Here is a 20,726-nt window from a genome sequence, read left to right on the forward strand (position 1 = left end):
GAGCTTTAAAGATATTTACAACCTAAACCCCGGTAAGTTCTTATCTAGGAATCTTCCTAAAGAAACGATCCTAACTACCACAAAATATACCCCAAAATCTCTTTGTTACGAAAATACTCAGCATAGCATTATTTATAATAGTGAAAACTGTACATAACTTTCATGTTCAACAATAGGGAAATAATGAAGTAAATTGTAATCGCTAAAATGAAATCTTTCCCACATTGCTTTGTTTATGCATCTACTATGGAATGTATCATATGCTGTATATTAGATGTATGCAGTTCTGCCAATCTAATGCGTCTTCGTGTTCCCACTGTGCCTAGCACAGTGTAAATACTCAATGAATGTTTGCTGAATAAATGAACAAATGAATATTGACACAAATGAAATCGAGTTTCAGTTGTTTATCAGTTGGTTAAAACTAAGAGATGTTATATTTTTTAAGTGCGATAGTATATAGTTCCATTTGTAATGAAAATGTGTTTCATATTTAAACATCTCCTATTCCAGAAAATATTTTTGTAAGCAAAATAACATTTAAAGGTATATTCAGTTGACAAATGTATCAAATAGTGATTTTTATAAACAAATCACATTATTAATAAAGCATTCTGTCTCCAGAATCCCTTTGTATACTTTTTGTTCATTTTTCTCTTCCTATATTTTCTCTGCATTTTATGTGTTTTTATAAATATAATTAAAAGCCTCCACTTCTCTCCCTGTTGACATTTTTCTCCTCAAACCTATGATTTGTCCTCACAGTCAGTTTCTCTGACTGCTTTGTTCATTTGAAATGATCATTTGTAAAGGAAATTGCTTTTCACCTGCTGGTGCATTAGACTATTTTGTATAGAGTATTTGAAATTTTACTTTCAGTAATTTACAGAGGCTAGCAAAAGGAAGAAATCTGTTATTTTTATTTTTCTGGGTAAATCTAGATATGGTCGACGTAGGCAAGATACTAATATTAGAAATTCTAAATTCTTTTTACATGGAGCCCTCTAGTGTACTTCACCAGTAAATTGAGATATAGTTGACATCACTTTATAAATAAAACCTAGATGCCTACTTCCTGCTGAAACTTTATCAGTTTAAGATGATCATTTAATATATTTATTTTGATAGAAACCTAAAAATTGACGATTGTGTGCCAAGCTCATGAGGGCAGGTATCAAATCTATTTAGCTTACCCTGTAGCCTCAGTGTCTATTAGAATATCTGATTAAACTCTCAGAAAACTCATTGAATGCCTGACTGCCTACTTTTGCCAATTTGTTTTTTGACTGCTTCCTAATAAAGTAAAGGAATTAAAATAACTATTTTATGTTTGGTAGGCCCTTTGATTGTAAAGACAAAAAAGGACTCAAGATTACCTTATGGAGAGAGAAAGAAGAGGAAGGAAGGGAGGAAGGGAGAGTGGAGAGAGAAGAGCTTGCTTTATTTCTCTGGTGAATCCATAGAAACTCTAGTGGTTTTCCCTTAGAAGCTGCCTGCTGGGATAATTCTTTTTTTTTTCCTTGCCTCAGAGTGCTATTTTGTTTTGCTTCTCTCTATCAGGTTACATAACTTTCATATAACTTTAATACTCTGAAGTTACATCTAGTACTCTAGAATCTTGCAGCTCTAGCTACTTACCCTCAACTCTATTTGGGCAGAATTTTTTCATCAAGGTACCCATGGGCTGCAGATCAGTTTGTATGTTTATTGGTCTAGTCAGCTGTGGTCAGGAGATATGGTCATGTGAAATAGATACTGCTTTCCTCAGATGAGGAACCACCTGGAGCTACTTCCTCAGTTTAGAAGCTTTCAGAGGAGGGCTTGGTGACACCTAAAGCTTGATACACTCTTTTCCAGTAGACATTTATTCCATGTTTTCTGATTTCCTGCTCAGGCTTTGTTATCTTTATAAACTATGACATAGGCCCTATTTTTAGGTTATGGTTATGGAGGGCTTTTTTTCAGAACTTTAGGATATTACTTTTATTGTAAAAAAATTAAGCGGCTACTGCTCCTACCTCTCTTGGCTGAGAAAGACTCGAAAGCTTGAGACCCTACCTCTGACTGTTACTACTGCTCCTCAACATGCCTACCGAGATGGAAGTTATTTCCCAATTGAAATTTTTGTGGCTTATAGATAATCACACTTAAATGGGAACACCAAAATGTTTTTCAATTAAAAACAATTTAACAATTTACCAGTTAATACTAAATATGATGGCCAGTAGGATGATAGGCTTTGTTGTATTCTCCCAGTTCTTAGATTAAGTTAACCTCTACTCCAAGTTTCATGTTTTTCTTACTTAAAACTTCAAAACTTTATATTAGATATGATTATTCCTACTTTATTCAGGTAAAAAAAAAAAAAAGCCATAGGTCTGGTCATTGCTTTGGGAGTTGCATGTAATCCTCTTTGAATTTAACCTTTCCTTTAGCTTTTCAAATTGTGGTCTAACGGTGTACTAGTATACTATTAGATACGATTTTATTGTGGAGGTTGATGGTTTTCAGTCATGTCAACTATAGGCTAAACATCTATAGTGCTCTGGAATGTAACTGAGGGAAATAACATTTGGGGAGCTTACTGTGCGTTCAGCACTATGGCAGGAGTTGCCCTATTACCTTAGTCACAGGATAGCCCTATGGGTTAGATTTGCTTTAATCTGAGACCTAACACTCTGATTTTACACAATTTTATTTATTTTCATTCTTTAGCAATACATTCACTCCAACTAAACTTTTCTTAGAAAGTCACCATTAATACATAAAATTTTTCTTTTGAAAACAGGATAAAAGAATCAGAGTATCTCAACCCTTGACAAGAGGACCAAGTGCCTTTATTCCAGAGAAGGAAGTAAGTTTATCTGTTTTAAAATATAGAAAATATGTTTAAAAAAATAAATTTTATCAAAGAATATCTATTTTTTTAATATGGAAGTTAACATGTGTTTTGTTTCTTATTTATAGGTCAGAAAATACTTTTAAGTATTTTCAACTTAAAAGTCTGTCTATAATCTTCTGTCTTAGGTAGTACGGCAAGATTAGCAACATAAACTTTAGCATATTTGACTTAAAATATAACTTCTAAGCAAAGCTGCTAACAGTAATACAATTTAATACTAACCTGAAGGTTTTAGGTTTTAAAATGGTCACTTTCGTGATGATTATAGGTTACATAAATGTTAAGAAAAGATATTTTGAAATGAAAAAGTAAGTTTCCCGACTAAACCTGTTAAGTTTCCCAGTTAAATCTGTTATTAAACAAAACTCATAGTTACTCTTTTCACTTGGTTCTAAGTCTTGATTGCACAGAATATTACAGAATCTCCTATACAATCTGTACCTTTGGTGAAGGTGGGGAATCTAGATGATAAATGTAAGAAAGGCTGTAAAATGACACACAGGAGATTGTAATCGGTACGAGATGTGTTCCTGTTACGTGGGTGCACATCTCTTTGGAGACCATAGTAACCGGCAGGGCCTCTTGGATTCCTAGATGCCTCTCTGGTCTACTTGAGCTAAGAAATGCTTAGGTACTGCTAATTGAGTTTTTCCTCTGCTTCAAGGTGTTATTAACGCATATTAAATATGGGTAAATATAGTGTGATTCACTATTTATTGCAAAAATATCATTTATCTTAAAGCACCAACATTATTACCATATTGTTCTAAAATTAGTCAACAAATGTTTATAGAGCATCTATTATGTGCCAGGCATTGTCTTAAAAGAAAGGGCGAGTGAAATTTGAATAATACATACCAGATCATTCGTTGCCAGAGCCAGCAGTTCCTTCATCTTTATTTCACTTTTTAATGACCTTACCATTTAAATGAAAATATTAAATGAAAGTAATAGTAATGTTGTGGGTGCTCAGTGACTCTAGCTAATCTAGGTGACCATGCATTAGAGAAACTGCCGTGTATGTGCCTAATTTCCTTGTATAGTAGAGGAACTGCTCTTAGCAGAGTGATTGCCTCATATATATATAAAGTTCCTGAAACAGTCATTTTCACAGTATATAGTTGAAGATAATCTGGTTTACAGAAGCCGTCATTGTTTGTAGGATCAATTGCATTACATGAATCTATTAATGTTTTTTAGGCATCAATTAAACAGAAGAGACTTCTGGGGGGAACAAAAAAAGAACCACAGATATTCATCCCTAATTACATGTAGTTTATCTGGATCATATAATGTTTTTAACAATCATCTTGGTCCCTGTTGTTGACAAAATGGAGGAAATGGGCCAGTGAAACAATATTTGGCTTTATAATGATCTGAATTGCTTCTTTTTTTACACCATTGCGATTAACATTCCCTTACAATGTACACTTTCCAAACATTGTATTTTCTTCAGGGTTAAATGTTTCTGTCAGTAATACCTTTTCTATAACTCATAGTTATTTTTCAGAAGAGACTGGGAAGCCAGCTCTGAAGAGTTTACAGAGTTTCTTGATAGCAGTATGGATCTTTGGAAAGTCTGTTAGTCTGGACTTTAGGAGATCTGGATTCTAGATCAGGCTCTGCTGTTAAAACTGGGTACATGAACTTAAATTTAATCTTGGATCTATTTCTTATCTAAAATAAAGAATACATTCTTCTTAAGTATAGAACTCTAATTCTAAAATATCAGTAAATAATGAACCAATCCTAGAAATATACATCTCATGTCTATTAATTCCCACAGGGCTGGGTCCTTCCATAAGGTGCTAATAAACTCTTAACACCTTCTGAGCCAATTCTTGGTGTGATGCCCAAGCTGTCATTGTAGGAAGCTATATATAAATAACCTATTTCTGAGTAAACTCTCTTGATTCCCTAGGATAGGGGATGTCCATTTTAATAACTTAGCTTGTTTTTTAGTAATTAACATGAAAGGCTCAAAATAGGAATGACAGTATTTCAGTGTCCTTATTAATTTTTCAATTAACACTTTTCTCCAAATTATCATGTTTTCCTTTGTGCCTAAAATGACTTCAGGAGGACTTTCTTAATGTCGAGTAATAAAAACAAGCAAAGGATCAGATCGAAAATATTTGCCTAACTATAATGTGATTAAGTGTCGTCATAGGCTATTGAGATGAAATTGGGAATGTACGCAATCAAAGGCCACTTCTTTTGCCTCAGCACAGATTGGTCTGACAATGGCCACGCAACTGGGCCCTGGAAATTCGCCTTATGTTCCTGGCGAAGCAGATGGAAGCTTCTTTTCTCCGATTTCATGGCTGCATGTGCAACGTTTGATAATTTAACATTTGTTGTTTAATAAATTGTGGTCTTGGAGCCAAAAATAAGTGGTGCTTTCTTTTTTATTTCTGTTCCTCATATGAGCAACTGCATAATTTTAGTGTCTGTTAATATCAAAAGAACATTCATTTGCTTCAATAGTGCCATAATTTATGTAAACCAAGCATGTGTTTACTTCTCAGTAATTATTTTGTTTTGGGTCTCTTGATTGTAAGGTTGTCCAAGCAAACACAGGAGATGAACGTACTAACTTTCTTGTGGAAGAATACTCTACATCCGGTCGTCTGGACAACATCACCCAGGTCATGAGTCTGCACACTCAGTACCTGGAGTCTTTCCTGCGGAGCCAGTTCTACATGCTGCGCATGGACGGCCCCCTTCCTCTGCCACACAGGCACTACATTGCAATAATGGTGCGTCTGTGTCCTCGCAACTCTGTCCTCCCTTACCGCTTCTCCCTTCTAACGCTATGTGTGTAGAGCTAAGTATAATTTTATGGAACTAAGAATTGAAGAAATCTGTGGCCTTTAGGATACCGAAGTCCTTTGGGGACATTTTGAGTGCTTAAACCACTTAATGTACTGAAAGTTTCTCCTTTAGTTTTCATAAAAAATCATTTTTTATATTTAATCTCTTGTGATTAAAGAGGCTTGTAGTGGCCAAAGTAATATCCCACAAGTTTCGTTTTTGCTCTTGATATCTTGTTTTTACTATTAACATAAAACTGGTTGTTTGTCACATTTTATTTAGTCATTTTATACATGAAAATATCACTATTTTGGCTAAGAGGAAAGTATCACTCTGCACCAATGGAGACTGGATAAGAGAAGAATTCTTAAATGAATTATAATATCTTTAAGTATAGTACTTCATACTGGTTAACTAGTTAATGTTTGGGGGTAGAGAAAATTATAAATGGGATGATAGGCAGCAGGAATGAGATGCGTAGAAAGAAACAGTGCTACAAGTTGAACTATTACCGGTGAAAAAGAGGAATGAGAAGATGATACAACTGCTATATATTTGGAGATTTAGACCAGCTGGGCTGGCAGAGCTAGAGGAACTAGCCAAGAGTTAGCAGATAAGTTTTTACCAAGTTTAATTTGAGTATCTTGTTTATGCTCTCACTGAAGTTTTAAACAACAACAAAAAAAGGGCAGTATTCTATGTTTTATTGAATGATGAACTTGACTATCATTTTAGCTTAAGATTTTGATGACAGTAAGACCGAAAGCAAACCTAGAATGGTCATAAACCAAGAAACAAACAAGATACAGAAAATAAAATAAAACAATGCTGTTTTACTGAGAAGGACTCCTGAGGAAAGGAGTGGTGTAAGGTCTACTTTGCATGGATTTACCAAATTGTCAGTATCAAGGCTGATTCTGACTGCATAGGAAGGAAAGGGGTCAGTGATCTTCAGTTTCTTCTCAATAGGGCGATGTGCACAGATAAGACTAATATCACAGTTCTTTCAAAGGCAATGAGAGAATTACCCAAATTAGCATGCATTCTGAATTGGTAGAGTACAAATTAATGAGATTTTATGTTTTAAATAGAATACAGCTGACATAATTTAACGTAATGAAACGGACATGTGTTTTCATAACAAAACAAGAAAGTGGCTTCTAGGTTGACCGGTACCAACTTCTAGATGAGGAAGTAATTGGCTTCATGTGACACTTTATTTGCTTATACAAATGTCAGCTTCATGTATGGATTCAAGAATCTATGGCAGCATTGTGATGGAAGTTTTAGAAGAAGGATTGTGTAAGAAAAGAAAAAACTATAAAAATTAATTCTATCTATGTTTCTGTTTAGAAATAGTAGAATAAAAGTCTACCATGATTATTTTATCAACTAACTCTTTGTGGTTTAGGCTGCAGCTAGACATCAGTGTTCTTACTTAATAAACATGCATGTGGATGAATTTCTGAAGACAGGAGGTATTGCTGAGTGGTTGAATGGTTTGGAGTACGTACCACAAAGACTGAAAAATCTCAATGAAATAAATAAGCTGCTAGCACACCGACCCTGGCTGATCACAAAAGAGCACATTCAGGTACTGCATGTTTCTTTGAATTAAAAAAGATGTTTACTAGTGATTCTAACTGTAAGAATTAATTTTCTAGTTAAATATTTTACTTGAGACTTAATTTTAAATACTTGCATATTAGGAACTTAAAAAATAAAAATAGTGTATTAATGTGTGTAGAAAAGATAAATTTAGAAAGTTGGTGGGTTTAAGTATAAATGAACACTTTTCTTTAAGTAATCAGTAACTAACTTGTATAAGTGCTTTAGTTAGTGGCTATGAGAAAAGTTGATTTCTGTTTTCAAGCAGAAGTTAGAACAAAGAAAATACACTAGCATAGAATTCTGGGTTCTAGTCCCTATTCTATTACAAGTTTGTGACCTTTAGTAAATTAACTTCTGGGGACCTCAGTACTTCCTCCCTCTATAAAATAAAGGGCCTAGATTAGAGTTGTAAACTCTTTTTTAGCTCCGATATTTCATAATTTTAATATTTTCACAAAACGATTTTGCAGATAAAAGATAATTTGCCAGCTGGCGTGTGTGAATGATTAAATGACTCTAGAATCTAGAGCTTAAGTGAGAGATAGAGTTGTGATTGACTAGAGAACTTACACTTCAAAAGGAGCTTTCATTAAAGGCCTACTGGGTGAGGTCCTTAGATAGTATCCTTAACACTGTGCTTGGAGTTGATAACTATTTAATAAATAGGAGCTGTCATCTCAATTATCAGTAGAAGCCTTAAGTATTTAAAATCCCTACTTCTAATGCACTGAAGTGTCCTTTTAAAAAAAAAAAAAAAAAAAAAGTCCTTTTAATCAGACTACATTTTTATACGTTATTTGCCCAGTTAAACCAAACTTAGCTTTTGTCAATCCATATCCTCTCGGATTTTGATTATCTATTTGGGACTCTGAAACACAGTACTGTCTGGAGGTATATGTTCTGCTTTGATATGTTAGTTAGATAAAGGAATTAACTCACTATTTTTATGCCACATGTTAATTACTTTGTGTCAGAAACTTGGGCAAGTCTAGAAGATAGACCTTGCCCTTGGACATGGTTGGAGTCTAGGGGAGGAGAGACAGGGAGGTAATGACAATCACAGCATAGTAGTGTATGAATGAATACGTAAAGAGAGTGGGATCAGGAGGTTTCATGAAAGAGGTAACATTTGAGCTAGGTCTTGAAGAGTAAGTGGGAGTTTTCAAGTAGAGGAGAGCATTCCAGACAGATAGTAGAGTATGAAATATTATGATATGTTGGAAAAGTACCTAACAGCTTCAGGTTACTGAGGTGGAGAAATAGTTATGTAAGGTGGAGATAGGAAATGGGAAGAATTGCGATCATACTGTATGAACCAGTGAATACTATATCAAAGAATTTGTGTTTTGTCCTCAGAAAGTTATGGTCTCCAGAATTACATTATAGTACCTGATAGGGTGCACAAGACAGTCCTTCGAAATGTCAGAAAATATGTATGCATGTGTCTCTTGTGTGTGTATGTATATTCTTATATCATCCTTTTATATTTTGTATATTTCATAATAGTATTATAGTACATGTATGTAACAGCTATATAGAATGTATTTTATAAGTACATTTTAATTTATAAATAATATACATACTCTCGGGGGACGGACCCCCAATTGTTAATGTCAGAAAAGCTGACATATGCTCAAAAGAGCTTAAGAGATCACTATGATAAGGAATCAAAAATCATTAAAGGTTTTGAGCTGAGTTATAACATGAGCATATTTGTTGACACAGAATATAAATTATAAATAATACTGACTAGAAGCAGGGAGACCAGTCATAAAACGGTGGCAGTAAATCCATCTGAGAGATTATTTTTTAAAGTTTTGGGGAACTGAAGAAGAATCAGACAGTAAGTAATCATTCTTCATGAGAATAGCGGGATTTTGTGACTGGCAGAATTTGAGGATGGAGAAAGGGAGTGGGACAGGAGAATCATTCCAAGGTTTCCACCTTCCTGACTGAGCAAAGGGCAATGCCTGAGCAGGACATCACGCACAGGGCTGAGAACAGAAGACTGTGACATCCACACAGTGAGGTTCAGTTTCTGAGGGAAATACAAGTTTGTAGCTCAAGATAAAGGATTGAGTAGAAATAAAATTGAGTGCTTATTTACAGATAAGCAAAGGTCAAGTTGAAGGACTGAATGATTTATCCAGGGAGATACTGTACAAGGAAAGATGATCATGGGTAGAGTAGAGCAGGTCAACATTGTAGAGGCCAGCAGGAAAAGAAGGAGTCTGTGAGGAAGATGAAGAAAGATCCACGTCAGCATAGAAAGGTGCAAAAATATATATATAGTGGAATTGCTAAAGTCAAGGGAGGTTAATTTCAAGAAGGAAATGAGAAAATTGTAAATTCTGCAGAGATCAGATAGGATAAGGCATAAAAAGAAATAGGCAGCTTTGGCTATTTGGAGGTCATATGTGACCTTAGTGAAAGTAGCTTCAGGAGTTTGTTTGAAAAAGAAGCAGTAATGAATTTAAAAAGTAGAAATGAATATGAGGTGAGAAACGTGAGATTGATGGATATTGGCTATCCTTTCAGGTTTAATGATAATCCTGCAAAGACCACCAAAAGCTTTGTAAAGTCTACCAACCCTTTTAGAAAGTTCTTCGGTGGTATTATCAAAAGTCATAAAAATATTAATAACCTTTGTCCCAAAAATCCTATTAGGAATTGTTTCTAAAATACGAACAAAGCTATAGCATGAATGTACAATTGGTAGTAGCAAATAAGCAAAAATAATTTAGAAGCAATTTGCACATAGGGGAATGGAGAAGTAGTTCTGTAAAACCATTGCTGAACATATAGCCCATGCTTAAAAGTTAATATAAAACAGTGTAGCCTTTGTGAAACGAACAAAAGAAAATGTAAAGTTTGAACAGCAAAAGAAAAAATAGATATATACTCCTATTATATAATTATACTTACAAAACCAAAAGAAGAAGATATGTAAAAGTTACATATTAGGGTGGTAGAATATGATTAATTTTTCCTTACTTTTTCTCTGAGCTTTTGTTTAACATATGAAATTGTGTGTGTGTGTGTGTGTGTGTGTGTGTGTGTGTGTGTGTCGTTAAATAATCGAGAGTAAAACAAGAGCAGTGTTTTGGTTTTGGTTTTTAGCCATGAGGTGAGCCAAGTGAAAGTTTTAGATTTGTGAGGAGCAACAGGACACACAGGCATGCACACGCACGAAGAGCCAGACAGAGGGACAGACAGAGAGAAAATGAACACTGATGGGAAAGAATTCCTGATGGATTAATAGGATTGACTTTTGAAGAAAGTAGGGATGAAGGGATTGCTGTTTTTAATGGCTTCGTTTGTGATTCCATCGTTCAGCTGGCATGTCAAATAAAATTGCATAAGAAAAAGTGCTTTGAAATTTTTTAAGTTCTTATTGAAATGGGAGGTAGTATTCTTTGGTTTCTATCATGTACTGTAGGGTCTTTCTCCATCAGAGAAAATATCTAAAAGATAACATTATAACTTACTGAATTGGATTTTTATGTGATTTTTTTTTTTAAGGTAGAGTTTCTACTTTAAAACTTTAAAATGAATGATTATGCCAGGTAATCTTTAAAATTCCTTTTAGCTTTAATGTTCTTTGATTCTGTGAAATACCTTAGTAAATAACAATATCTAAATGTGCTCTGGAAACAGAAGTTCCACTTTATATATATATATGGAATTTTAAGTTAATATTATTAGGTTTGATAGTTTTAGTGTAATGCTGTTTGACCAAAGCCATATGTGGAACATTCTAAAAAGAGTGTTTTAAGTTTTATTACTATAAATGGACATATGAAATTTGGTAGATTTTCCATGCTTTCTCAAATTGTTTTGTGTAGCATTCTGTGATTTTTGTTTTTACTCAGATTTGCTTTTTCATTTCAGAAACTTGTCAAAACTGGAGAAAATAATTGGTCTCTGCCCGAACTGGTACATGCTGTGGTCCTGCTGGCACATTATCATGCTTTGGCAAGCTTTGTTTTTGGTAGTGGCATCAATCCAGAGAGAGATCCAGAAATCTCCAATGGATTCAGGCTAATATCAGTCAACAACTTCTGTGTTTGTGACCTTGCGAATGACAACAACATAGAGAACGCATCCCTCACAGGCAACAACTTTGGGGTCAGTATTCTTAACTGTCTTTCTTTACTGTTTTGCCTTTAAACTTTATCTGACGTTAAAAATATCTAGAGAGATGTATTCTCAGATTAAAGAAAATATTATAGACTTGAAATGTTTTTGCATAGTTTGCTATAAAAATTTCACCTGTACTTGAAGTTCTAAATTGCCTTAAAGAAGCTTTCAAGCAGGTAGATATTATTATAAGTCATGAAAACTAAAACAAAAGAAAATCAATAAAATGCACCTAAGCCACCCAAAAAAAAAATAATAATTGATGCATTCTAATGGCCGTAGGCTTTTTATGTTAGACCTTTTGAACAGCAGATCCCAAAACAATATGTTTGTATCTATAAGATGCTGGAACAACCAACAGAAAATATATCTTATGATAGCAAAAAGTAGAAAATCTGAAGTTGCCTCATTTTTGACAATAAACTATAACAATTTAATATATACCAAATCTGGAATTCTAGATTAAATATATCTATACTTAGAAACTTCCCAGATTTGTAACTGAAGCAAAAACATCATACTTCTGAAAACGTCTCCTGATTTTTCTTTGTAATTAGTCGAAAACCCACTTAGGAACTTAATTATGCCCATGCCAACTGTACATAACAAGATGACATTGAGAGATGGAGACGTTCGCTGGAACAATTTTTAATATTAATAACACCAAAATTACCTTATCCAGATTGTAGATTCTCTAAGTGAGCTAGAGGCCTTAATGGAGAGAATGAAAAGGCTTCAAGAAGAAAGAGAAGATGAAGAGGCGTCTCAGGAAGAAATGACTACCCGTTTTGAGAAGGAGAAGAAAGACAGTCTGTTTGTGGTCTCTGGAGATACTTTTCATTCGTTTCCTCATTCAGGTGCCTTTTTTTCACTGTCTTTGCCTTTTAGTTGTTTTTGGAACCCTAACAGACCACCCTTGGTATTTTCCATATAGATATGTAAAAATAATTTCACTACTATGTTCCTTTTATTTATTTTCTCCTTCTCTGCCTTGTAGATGTTTCACCTGATTAATGCTATTGATTTGTCTCTTATGTTGGTACATCTTTGACTATATTTCAGAATCCAGTTGAGAGGAACTTACAGCTTTGTAGTCTATCCTCTATCCTGGATAAAATGTTATTCAGAGCAGATCAGTTGCTTATACAGTTAGCTAGGAATATTTAATTTATCCTACTTTTGTGATTTTTTTTTTTTATAATAAGTGAAGTCCTATTTCAATAGGTATAATTTTAAAACAATATCATTGCCTTTTATATGGGTGGGGAGTGTGTAGGAGGACTGTTCTCACCCTGCTGCTTTTCCAGATTCTAAAATTACCTTGTACTTACATTTGCATTTCTTTTGGAAGAATCTTTGTAATTTTGTAGAAGTATGTTATTTGGGTCATTTTCTTAGATTGAATTTGGAGGAATTCTGTATTAGAAGCTAGGCTTCTTTGCTCTAGACTCAAAAATACTTTTTTTCTAACATTCTAAGAAACTTTGAAATAGGCCATAAACATTTCAATTATGACTAAAAAGAAATTGAACACCACATAGTAAATGTTCTTAAAATAGCATAGACTCAGTAGAAAGCTTAAACACTTCAACATAATCCTCATAATACTTATTTTTAAAATAGAGGTCCATTGTTTTAAAAGAGGGCTAGTAGTAGTCAGTCTCATAAATTCTGAAAGGAATTGGTTTAGCTATAACTTGTTTGTTAACTTTAAACGTAACATTGACCAGTAGCTCTCAGAAGTTTTACCAGGAAAAACAAGAATGGCGTTTGTTATTTCCCTTGATCTTTTTAGGAAAGATTTTATCTACCAAGTTGAGTGTAAGTAACAGTTTCTCAGTATGAAATCCCAAATAAGGAAACTTGGTGTTTTGGTTATTGGTTTAATACTCATTCTGCAAACACTGAGTACACCAGATGGTCTCAGCTCTGTGGTACGTACTGAGATTTTCAGGCTTAGATGCGACTCCTGCTTTCTGGAGGAGCTGTCGTTGCTAGTAGGAGAGAACTAAATGATTACAATAAATAGGAGAATGTGAAAGGTATATGAGCCTAAAAGAAAACCATGAACCCCATCTCAGTGGGGGAAGAGTGTGGACAGAAGGGGTCCTAGAGGATGATTTCCTCCAGCCATTTGGCTCTAAGCTAAGTTTTAGACTTGAGCTCAAGGGTGTCAGGCAATGGATGGAAGACAGGGCAGCTAGTAGTAAACAGCAAGTCTGAGCCAAGGCATGAATGATGGTAAGGAAATAGGATGTTTGCTGCAGGAACAAGTGTCTCTAGATGCTAGGACATAAATCATGAAATAGGGAATGTGACAAGGAAGCTGATTAGGTAGATAGCGGCCTTATGATGATGTTCACAAGCTTAAGGAACATGTAATCTGTCATAGTTGCAACATTTTGAGTTAAGATGTCTGTAAACCATTCAGTTTGGGAATGGTTAGCACAGTGCTTCTCAGACTTTACTGTGCATGTGAGTCACTGGGGATTCTGGTTAAAATGTAGATTCCAAATCAGTCCATCTGGGCTATGACCTGAGAGGCCTCATTTCTGTCACACCTCCAAGTGATTCTAATGCTGCTAGTCTGCAAACACACTTGGAGTGGCAAGAGTTTAGCAGATAATCTGAAGATCGAGAGAGGGCTTTAACTCAAGGTAAAGTTTTGGAATTTATCAGCATATATAACTAGGAGTTAAACTCAAAAGAGTTGAGTATAAAAGTCATCCAGGGAGAAAAAATGGGACAAAGAAAACTAATGAGCCTGGGTGCACCTTCTAGGTAAACCAGTATGTTTAAATGCAATAATTTTTTTAAGGTTAGTAATATCTATTTGCTTTTAGACATAACTTTTTAAGAGCTTCTCTAAGATCACTAGAGCTTGAAGCATACACATGTTTTATTTCTCTAAGATTATTTTTTAATACTGAAATTATATTTTGGAACCTAGTTTCTACCTTCTTGGACCCTTGAGAAGAGACTACTGCCTTCTACAGTGAATTTTGACTAGCAAGTCTTAGACCTTAGCCAAAAATTGTGTTCTAATTTTAACAGAAGAATCTGTATAGTTTATAAATCATTCAAAGAAATAAATCATTTCATTATTTACTCTTAAACATGCTCAGTCACACAAAGATAACAGAAAAATGACCCTGTACAGTGGCTGATTGAATCATATTTATAGACTTACCATGTTTTAAAATGGAAATAGAAATTTTTTTCTATAAAAAATTTATTGGTTTGACCAGTGTGATAAAGCATTTCAGATAACATGCAGAGATTCTAAGAATAGTTTTGCAAGCCTTTTGAGGAAAATAAATGTTTAAAGTGTTCTACAGAGGGTAGTATTCTATAGCTTGGTAACAGTTAACTAGCTTTTATTATTTTTTGTTTTGTTTTTCAAGTTAAAAAGGTGTTTCATTACTGTAACATGACATTTTCTGTATTGTGTTAGTAGCCACTTCATAGGGGCAGAAGAATGCAGATAATGTGCAAAATACTATTTCCTTTGAGTCAGACTTCAAAATATTTGTTTAGGTCGAATTAAAGTAAGAGCTCTAGATTTGTTGACTTTTAACTTTTTTTTTTTAACTTTAACTTCTTAAGATAAATTTAGGAAAAAAACATTTGTGGTTTGAGAAACTTGTACTTTTCTTTCTGTGGACAAAATTATCTAGAAAATAGGTCGCGTTTGACTCTAAAAATGAATACAAGGATACTATTCGTATAATAAATTGTATCCTATTTGGTTAGCTATTCTTAATTGTTTATTTTAAAATGGTTAAAGGTCATGACAACTAAAAAATGTATATGAACAAAACAAAAACTGACGTCAAAGTCAAAGGAACTAGCTATGTAATACAACTCCAGCTGATGTTTGGCAAATGAAACAACCTGGGTTGTACAATGTGGTGGGGAAGAGCACTTCCAGAGAAACTGTTTTACAGAGTTCAGTTACCACTCACTGTTCCTGGTTTAATTTTACTTTGCAACCCACAAAACTCATAGCTTTCTTAACAGCCTCAGCGATCACTACTACATTTTATATTTTTTTGCTTCACTTCTATTAATTAGTATGTGATGGACTCAATTAAGGAAAGCATATACATTAAGAGATAATGCATTGGAAACGCCATTTTTAAAGCATTTCTCTTTACCCTAATAAAGTACCGGAGCGCAAGGAGATAACACAGGGGTTGTGGATGGGCCAGAGACAGCCCAAGATTTCTCTCCACTTCAGAGCTTCAGATCAGTTTCAGTAGTTTAATGTTTACAAGTTCAATGTCATCTTAAACTAACAATACACATTGTATTTCTTACTGACACTGATTACTGGCAATGGTATTAATAACTTAGTTTTATTTCTTAACTAAATACTTTTTTGTGTGTTAATGAAACAAATTAAAAATAGATAAGTGCATAGTACAGTACCTGGTGTACAGTGAGTACTCAATGATCCCAGTCTCTTTTCTTTATATGTAATAAAGAAGTTAGATAAGAATTTTCATGTTTTCTAAGTTCGGTAGTATGGGCACTTGATTGTTCCTGCCATTATCAAGTACCCCAGTTAGTCCACACTAGCAACCTAAGGAAAGGTTAAAACTTGTGAAAAAGAATACTTATTACGAAGATTTTCATAAAATAGGAAAGAGCAAAAATAACGAAAGTACACCTAGATGCCAGGTGTTTCGGATGAATTACCATAATTGCATTTGTTTTTTAAGCCTCTCAAGACTGTCCAGTTAAGAATTACAGTGTTTTATTATGGCATAAGTTGTTTTATTGACTGTTTACTTACTATTTACTTATTTATTAGGTATCGAATATACTTAATATTCATTAAAATACTAAGAAAATGTTGTTCTTTGCATGGAAAAAGAGTATTTTTGTTTTGTTTTGTTTTTTGAAAAATGTATGTTTATTTTCAAGAGTAGAAGGTAGAATAATGGTTGTTCATTCTCTTAGTGGTTGAAATCAGGAGAAAGTAATTATAGAGATTAACTTAAAAGGGGGGGAGTTAAACAAGAATTTAAGTCAAATAACATGAATTGGGCATTTACAATTTTTCAGTGGTGAATTTTTAATATTATCAAGTATGCAAAAGTCTTAAGATATTATCATAGTCTTTCTATATTCCTGAATGCCGCTTTGATAATATTCCATAGTCTCATTAGCACATTGTTTACACAATATGTTATGTTCCATTTTATTTTCATCCTCACAGAAAAGCACACATATTTTAGGTATAAAAGTCAGTGAATTTTCACAAATGGAACTTCCTGTTTAACTAACGGTCAAGTCAACTAAAAATAATAGTGGTCCCCACAAGTTCACTTTTCTTCCCTGTTGTGTCCTTTTCCCATTCCTTCTCCCTGTGTCCCTCTTGGTAAGCTAAAAATGAAATGATTTTCACTGTGAATACGCCCAGGTGAAACACCATTTAGTTTTAACAAAACCTATCTTAATATTGAGCTCAACTAAAGTGGTTTTTACCTTCATCTCTTCTCTTTCCCTGCATCCCACTTCATCCCCCAAGAGATCAAAAGTTTAAACTTTATACTCAAAGGCCTGTGCTATCTTTCTTTTCTAAATAAGTAAAACTAGTGTACTGATCTTTTGCTGCTACTATTCAGGTATTTCAGTTTGGTCAGTTTTTTGCCTGAGGAACTACAGTTAAATGGTTCAGATTGCCATTGTATTTAGTAATAAAATTGTTTTCAAACCTTTAGCACTAGATATTTTATGAATTTAAGCCATGTAGTCAATATTGCCATTTTAGAAATCCATGAAAAAGCTAAAAAGTGGAGGAAAATGGAGTTGTTTCATTGTTCTATTTGCAGTTTTCTTAACATTAGGTCGTTTGTTATTTTCCGTAGATTTTGAGGATGACATGATTATAACATCGGACGTCTCCCGATACATCGAAGACCCTGGTTTTGGGTATGAAGACTTTGCCAGACGAGGAGAAGAGCATTTGCCAACATTCCGAGCTCAGGTATGAGATGTCTTTATTTCAGAGAAACTAGAGAATAAATACTATCGTTTTAATTATGAAATGTTGTAATGTAAATAAATTGACTTCTAAAGAAATTAATAGGCCATTTTGATAGTCTGTAAATCCTTTTATTTAATCTGGTTTCCACCCTAGTCTAGTTTGATGTCCCAGTAGATGGATTTTTATTTCAACTTCGTCCCCACTAAGAAGGCAAAAGAAAACTACTTTATTCAGTTACTTGTATTATTTCATGGTAGTTGTATAACATTCATACCATTTTTTGGAGAGGATCAGGGAGGAAATTAAGTGATGCATCACATTCATAGTAAAAAGGCTTTTTGTCATAAGATCATAACCCAGGAATTATGGGCTTAAAGGCCACCCCTCTCCACCCCTAGAATAACAGCCACGGGAGTGATGTGGCTCCTAAGAAGAGTGGCATTTTGAATTAAGGTGAACTCCTTTGCACCTCTTTCTAATGCTCCTGCTAACTATCAGTGTCACGGAGTTGGTCTGGTCACATAGGGGTCTTCTGGGGTCCTTCGAGATAAGGGCGTCATTTGCAAAGTACTTGGCCACAGGAAGTAGCTATCACCAACTTGCCAAACTCTGTACTCCACTGAGGAAACAATATGGCATTCGATCTACAAACTGACATGAAGAAGGCTTTTCTTAGTAAAGTGATGAACTTAGAATTAAATTGGAAATACCTTACTTGCTTACATAGTTATGTTTATAAAACCTAAAGTTTATTTAAATGAAGAATGTTTACTTAAATTTTGTAATTGGATATATTTTATTCTTTTAGGATTATACCTGGGAAAATCATGGGTTCTCCCTGGTGAATAGACTTTACTCTGACATCGGACATCTTCTTGACGAAAAGTTTCGCATGGTCTACAGTCTCACCTATAACACTATGGCCACCCACGAGGATGTCGACACAACCACGCTGCACAGAGCTTTATTTAACTATGTCCACTGTATGTTTGGAATCAGGTATGTTCAGTGTGGAGACAGTTTCACACATTTCTAAGTGAAAATTCTGACATGAATCTTACTTCTATCCTGTTTAGGATTACACAGTTCTGGGGAGAAAATATTACATGTGGACTGCTGATCTTAAAAAATTAATTCCATTTTATAGAAAAGCATTTTTCCGTGGTTAGCTGTTGTGATCTTAACATTTATATATAAATACAGTGGTAACAATTTAGTAATGAGGGGGAAAAATATTAGTAATTATTGGGGATAAGATAAATCAAACTCAGTTTAAGAATCTTTCCTGGGAGAATTAAGCCCGTATATTTATGTCCCTATAGATCACTGTAATAAATGCTGGCTTGCTGGCTCGTTTAGTTTGTCATTTATTTGTTTATTTGTTCATGAAAGGTAATTAGGGTATAAATAAAAGTAGGATAGGTTCTGCCCTCATAAAGCTTATATAAGTTCACATAACAACACTAAAATGAAACTATCAGTCAATATAAATTAATATAAATTAATTTAAAAAATTAACATTGAGAGGACAGTGAGTAAATGAGTGAATGAGACTGAATGGTCTAATTAGGAAAGCTTTTGGGGGAGAATGTGCCTTTTTGAGCTGGTTTATTAAGGCTTTTATGGAAGTAGATTTGCAGAAAGAAAAAATTCCCAATTATGAATTTGACACTGTACTATATTCTTTCTGATATAGTATCAGAAAGCCTTTGTGGAATGGAATTAGAATTAAATTTGTTAAATAATGTCGTTTCTATAATTTTAGCTAAGAAAAACACAAATTTCCTGAAAAATCAACTAATAATGAAACATTCTACCAAAAATACACTATTACAATCATAGAAGACTGTATTTTTTTTACCAATTCACCGTCCTAGACAATGTTATCACAGAATTATCACGTATTAAAACAGATATTATACCTATCTAATTAAGAAAAATAAGCACCAATAATATTTAATGCAGTTGCAATAAATATGTATTATATTCAGGACAAAAATAACAAATGTTATGATAATTATCTGTGGGACTCTGCTAAATAAAATTTATATAAAATCCTTGAGGTCCTGTTTTTTAACTGTTATATATTTAAGTTAAAAATTAACTGAAAATAAAGAAAAGATCTCCCTCTAGCTCCCACCACTACAGTTTACCCTCCTGTCTGCCTCCGCGCCCAGTTACTCTGCTGGCTCTTCTCTCATTATAGGTGAGCTGCCTGTGCTCCTGTGCACTTGGACACAAAGTCCTGTCCCATCTCCTTTCTTCTTCTAAAGATCTCTGTTCTAGTGATCTTCCTCTCCCTGCTGCAAAATCACCTTTACTCTCTTTATTGGATCTTTCCCATCAGTATATAAACCTGCTGTTATTTCTCTCATCTTTAAAAAAATGAAAAATAAAAAAGGTCCTTTCTTCATCCTGCTTTTTCCCTGTGGCTGTTGCTACTGTTTTCTCATCTGTCACTGTTTTCTCATCTCCCATTCTTTTGTGAACCACTACAACGTCAGGCTTTTCCTCCTCCCCTGCTAACAAAACTGTTCTTGTTGAGGTTGCCAGTGACCGCCCCATAGCTACTTCCAGTGGTCAGTATGGTTATCTTTTCAATTTTTATTTTTTCTCCAATAGAATTTAAATTCCGTGAGACCAGGGATTTTTGTCTATTTTATTCATTATTGTATCACCAGTGCCTAGAAAACTACGTGGAAAATACATGGCACATAATAGGCACTCATAAATATTTGCTAGATGAATTAATTAATGAACTTTCGTTGTTTAATTACTCAGCAATAAATGTCTCTGATACAGCTTTAGAGATCAGAAATTTTGATTTTGTCATTATAAAGCTGGTGTCATATTGCTCGTAGGTATGATGACTATGATTATGGAGAAGTTAACCAATTACTTGAACGAAGCCTGAAGGTTTACATTAAGACGGTGACCTGCTATCCTGAGAGAACTACCAAGCGCATGTATGATAGTTACTGGCGTCAGTTCAAACACTCAGAAAAGGTATGTTTCATGACTAAACATTATACCATAGACAAAGGCTCAATATAAGAAGTAACGATTATAAAAATTATACATGAAACTGTTAATAAATTAATATCATTAAAGAATTAGAAGTGGCATCATCGAGCCAGCTGAGTTTCTTTTTTTTAATGTCTTTAAATTCAGGTTTATTGAATATTAACTAAATTTGACTTGTGTATTTCGTCCAGTGTGATGTGTAAAGTAAAAGTTTAGCATTGGCCTTTGAAAAATTCTCTC

At 34.1% G+C, this 20,726-nt stretch overlaps 1 protein-coding gene across 1 annotated transcript in view; it reads left to right on the forward strand.

Moving 5' to 3' along the window:
• The window catches only part of SESN3 (sestrin 3), a 63,366-nt gene that overhangs the window by 33,346 nt on the left and 9,294 nt on the right, over positions 1 to 20,726 (forward strand). The window contains exons 2-9 of the mRNA XM_016158667.2: positions 2,789 to 2,854; positions 5,464 to 5,661; positions 7,128 to 7,310; positions 11,219 to 11,455; positions 12,150 to 12,324; positions 17,344 to 17,462; positions 18,271 to 18,461; positions 20,324 to 20,468. Of these exons, the coding sequence (XP_016014153.1) occupies positions 2,789 to 2,854; positions 5,464 to 5,661; positions 7,128 to 7,310; positions 11,219 to 11,455; positions 12,150 to 12,324; positions 17,344 to 17,462; positions 18,271 to 18,461; positions 20,324 to 20,468 (1,314 nt within the window). The remainder of the gene's footprint in view (positions 1 to 2,788; positions 2,855 to 5,463; positions 5,662 to 7,127; positions 7,311 to 11,218; positions 11,456 to 12,149; positions 12,325 to 17,343; positions 17,463 to 18,270; positions 18,462 to 20,323; positions 20,469 to 20,726) is intronic.

Source organism: Rousettus aegyptiacus, unplaced genomic scaffold, assembly GCF_014176215.1.
Source record: "Rousettus aegyptiacus isolate mRouAeg1 unplaced genomic scaffold, mRouAeg1.p scaffold_m13_p_5, whole genome shotgun sequence".
Classification (NCBI taxonomy): Eukaryota; Metazoa; Chordata; class Mammalia; order Chiroptera; family Pteropodidae; genus Rousettus; species Rousettus aegyptiacus.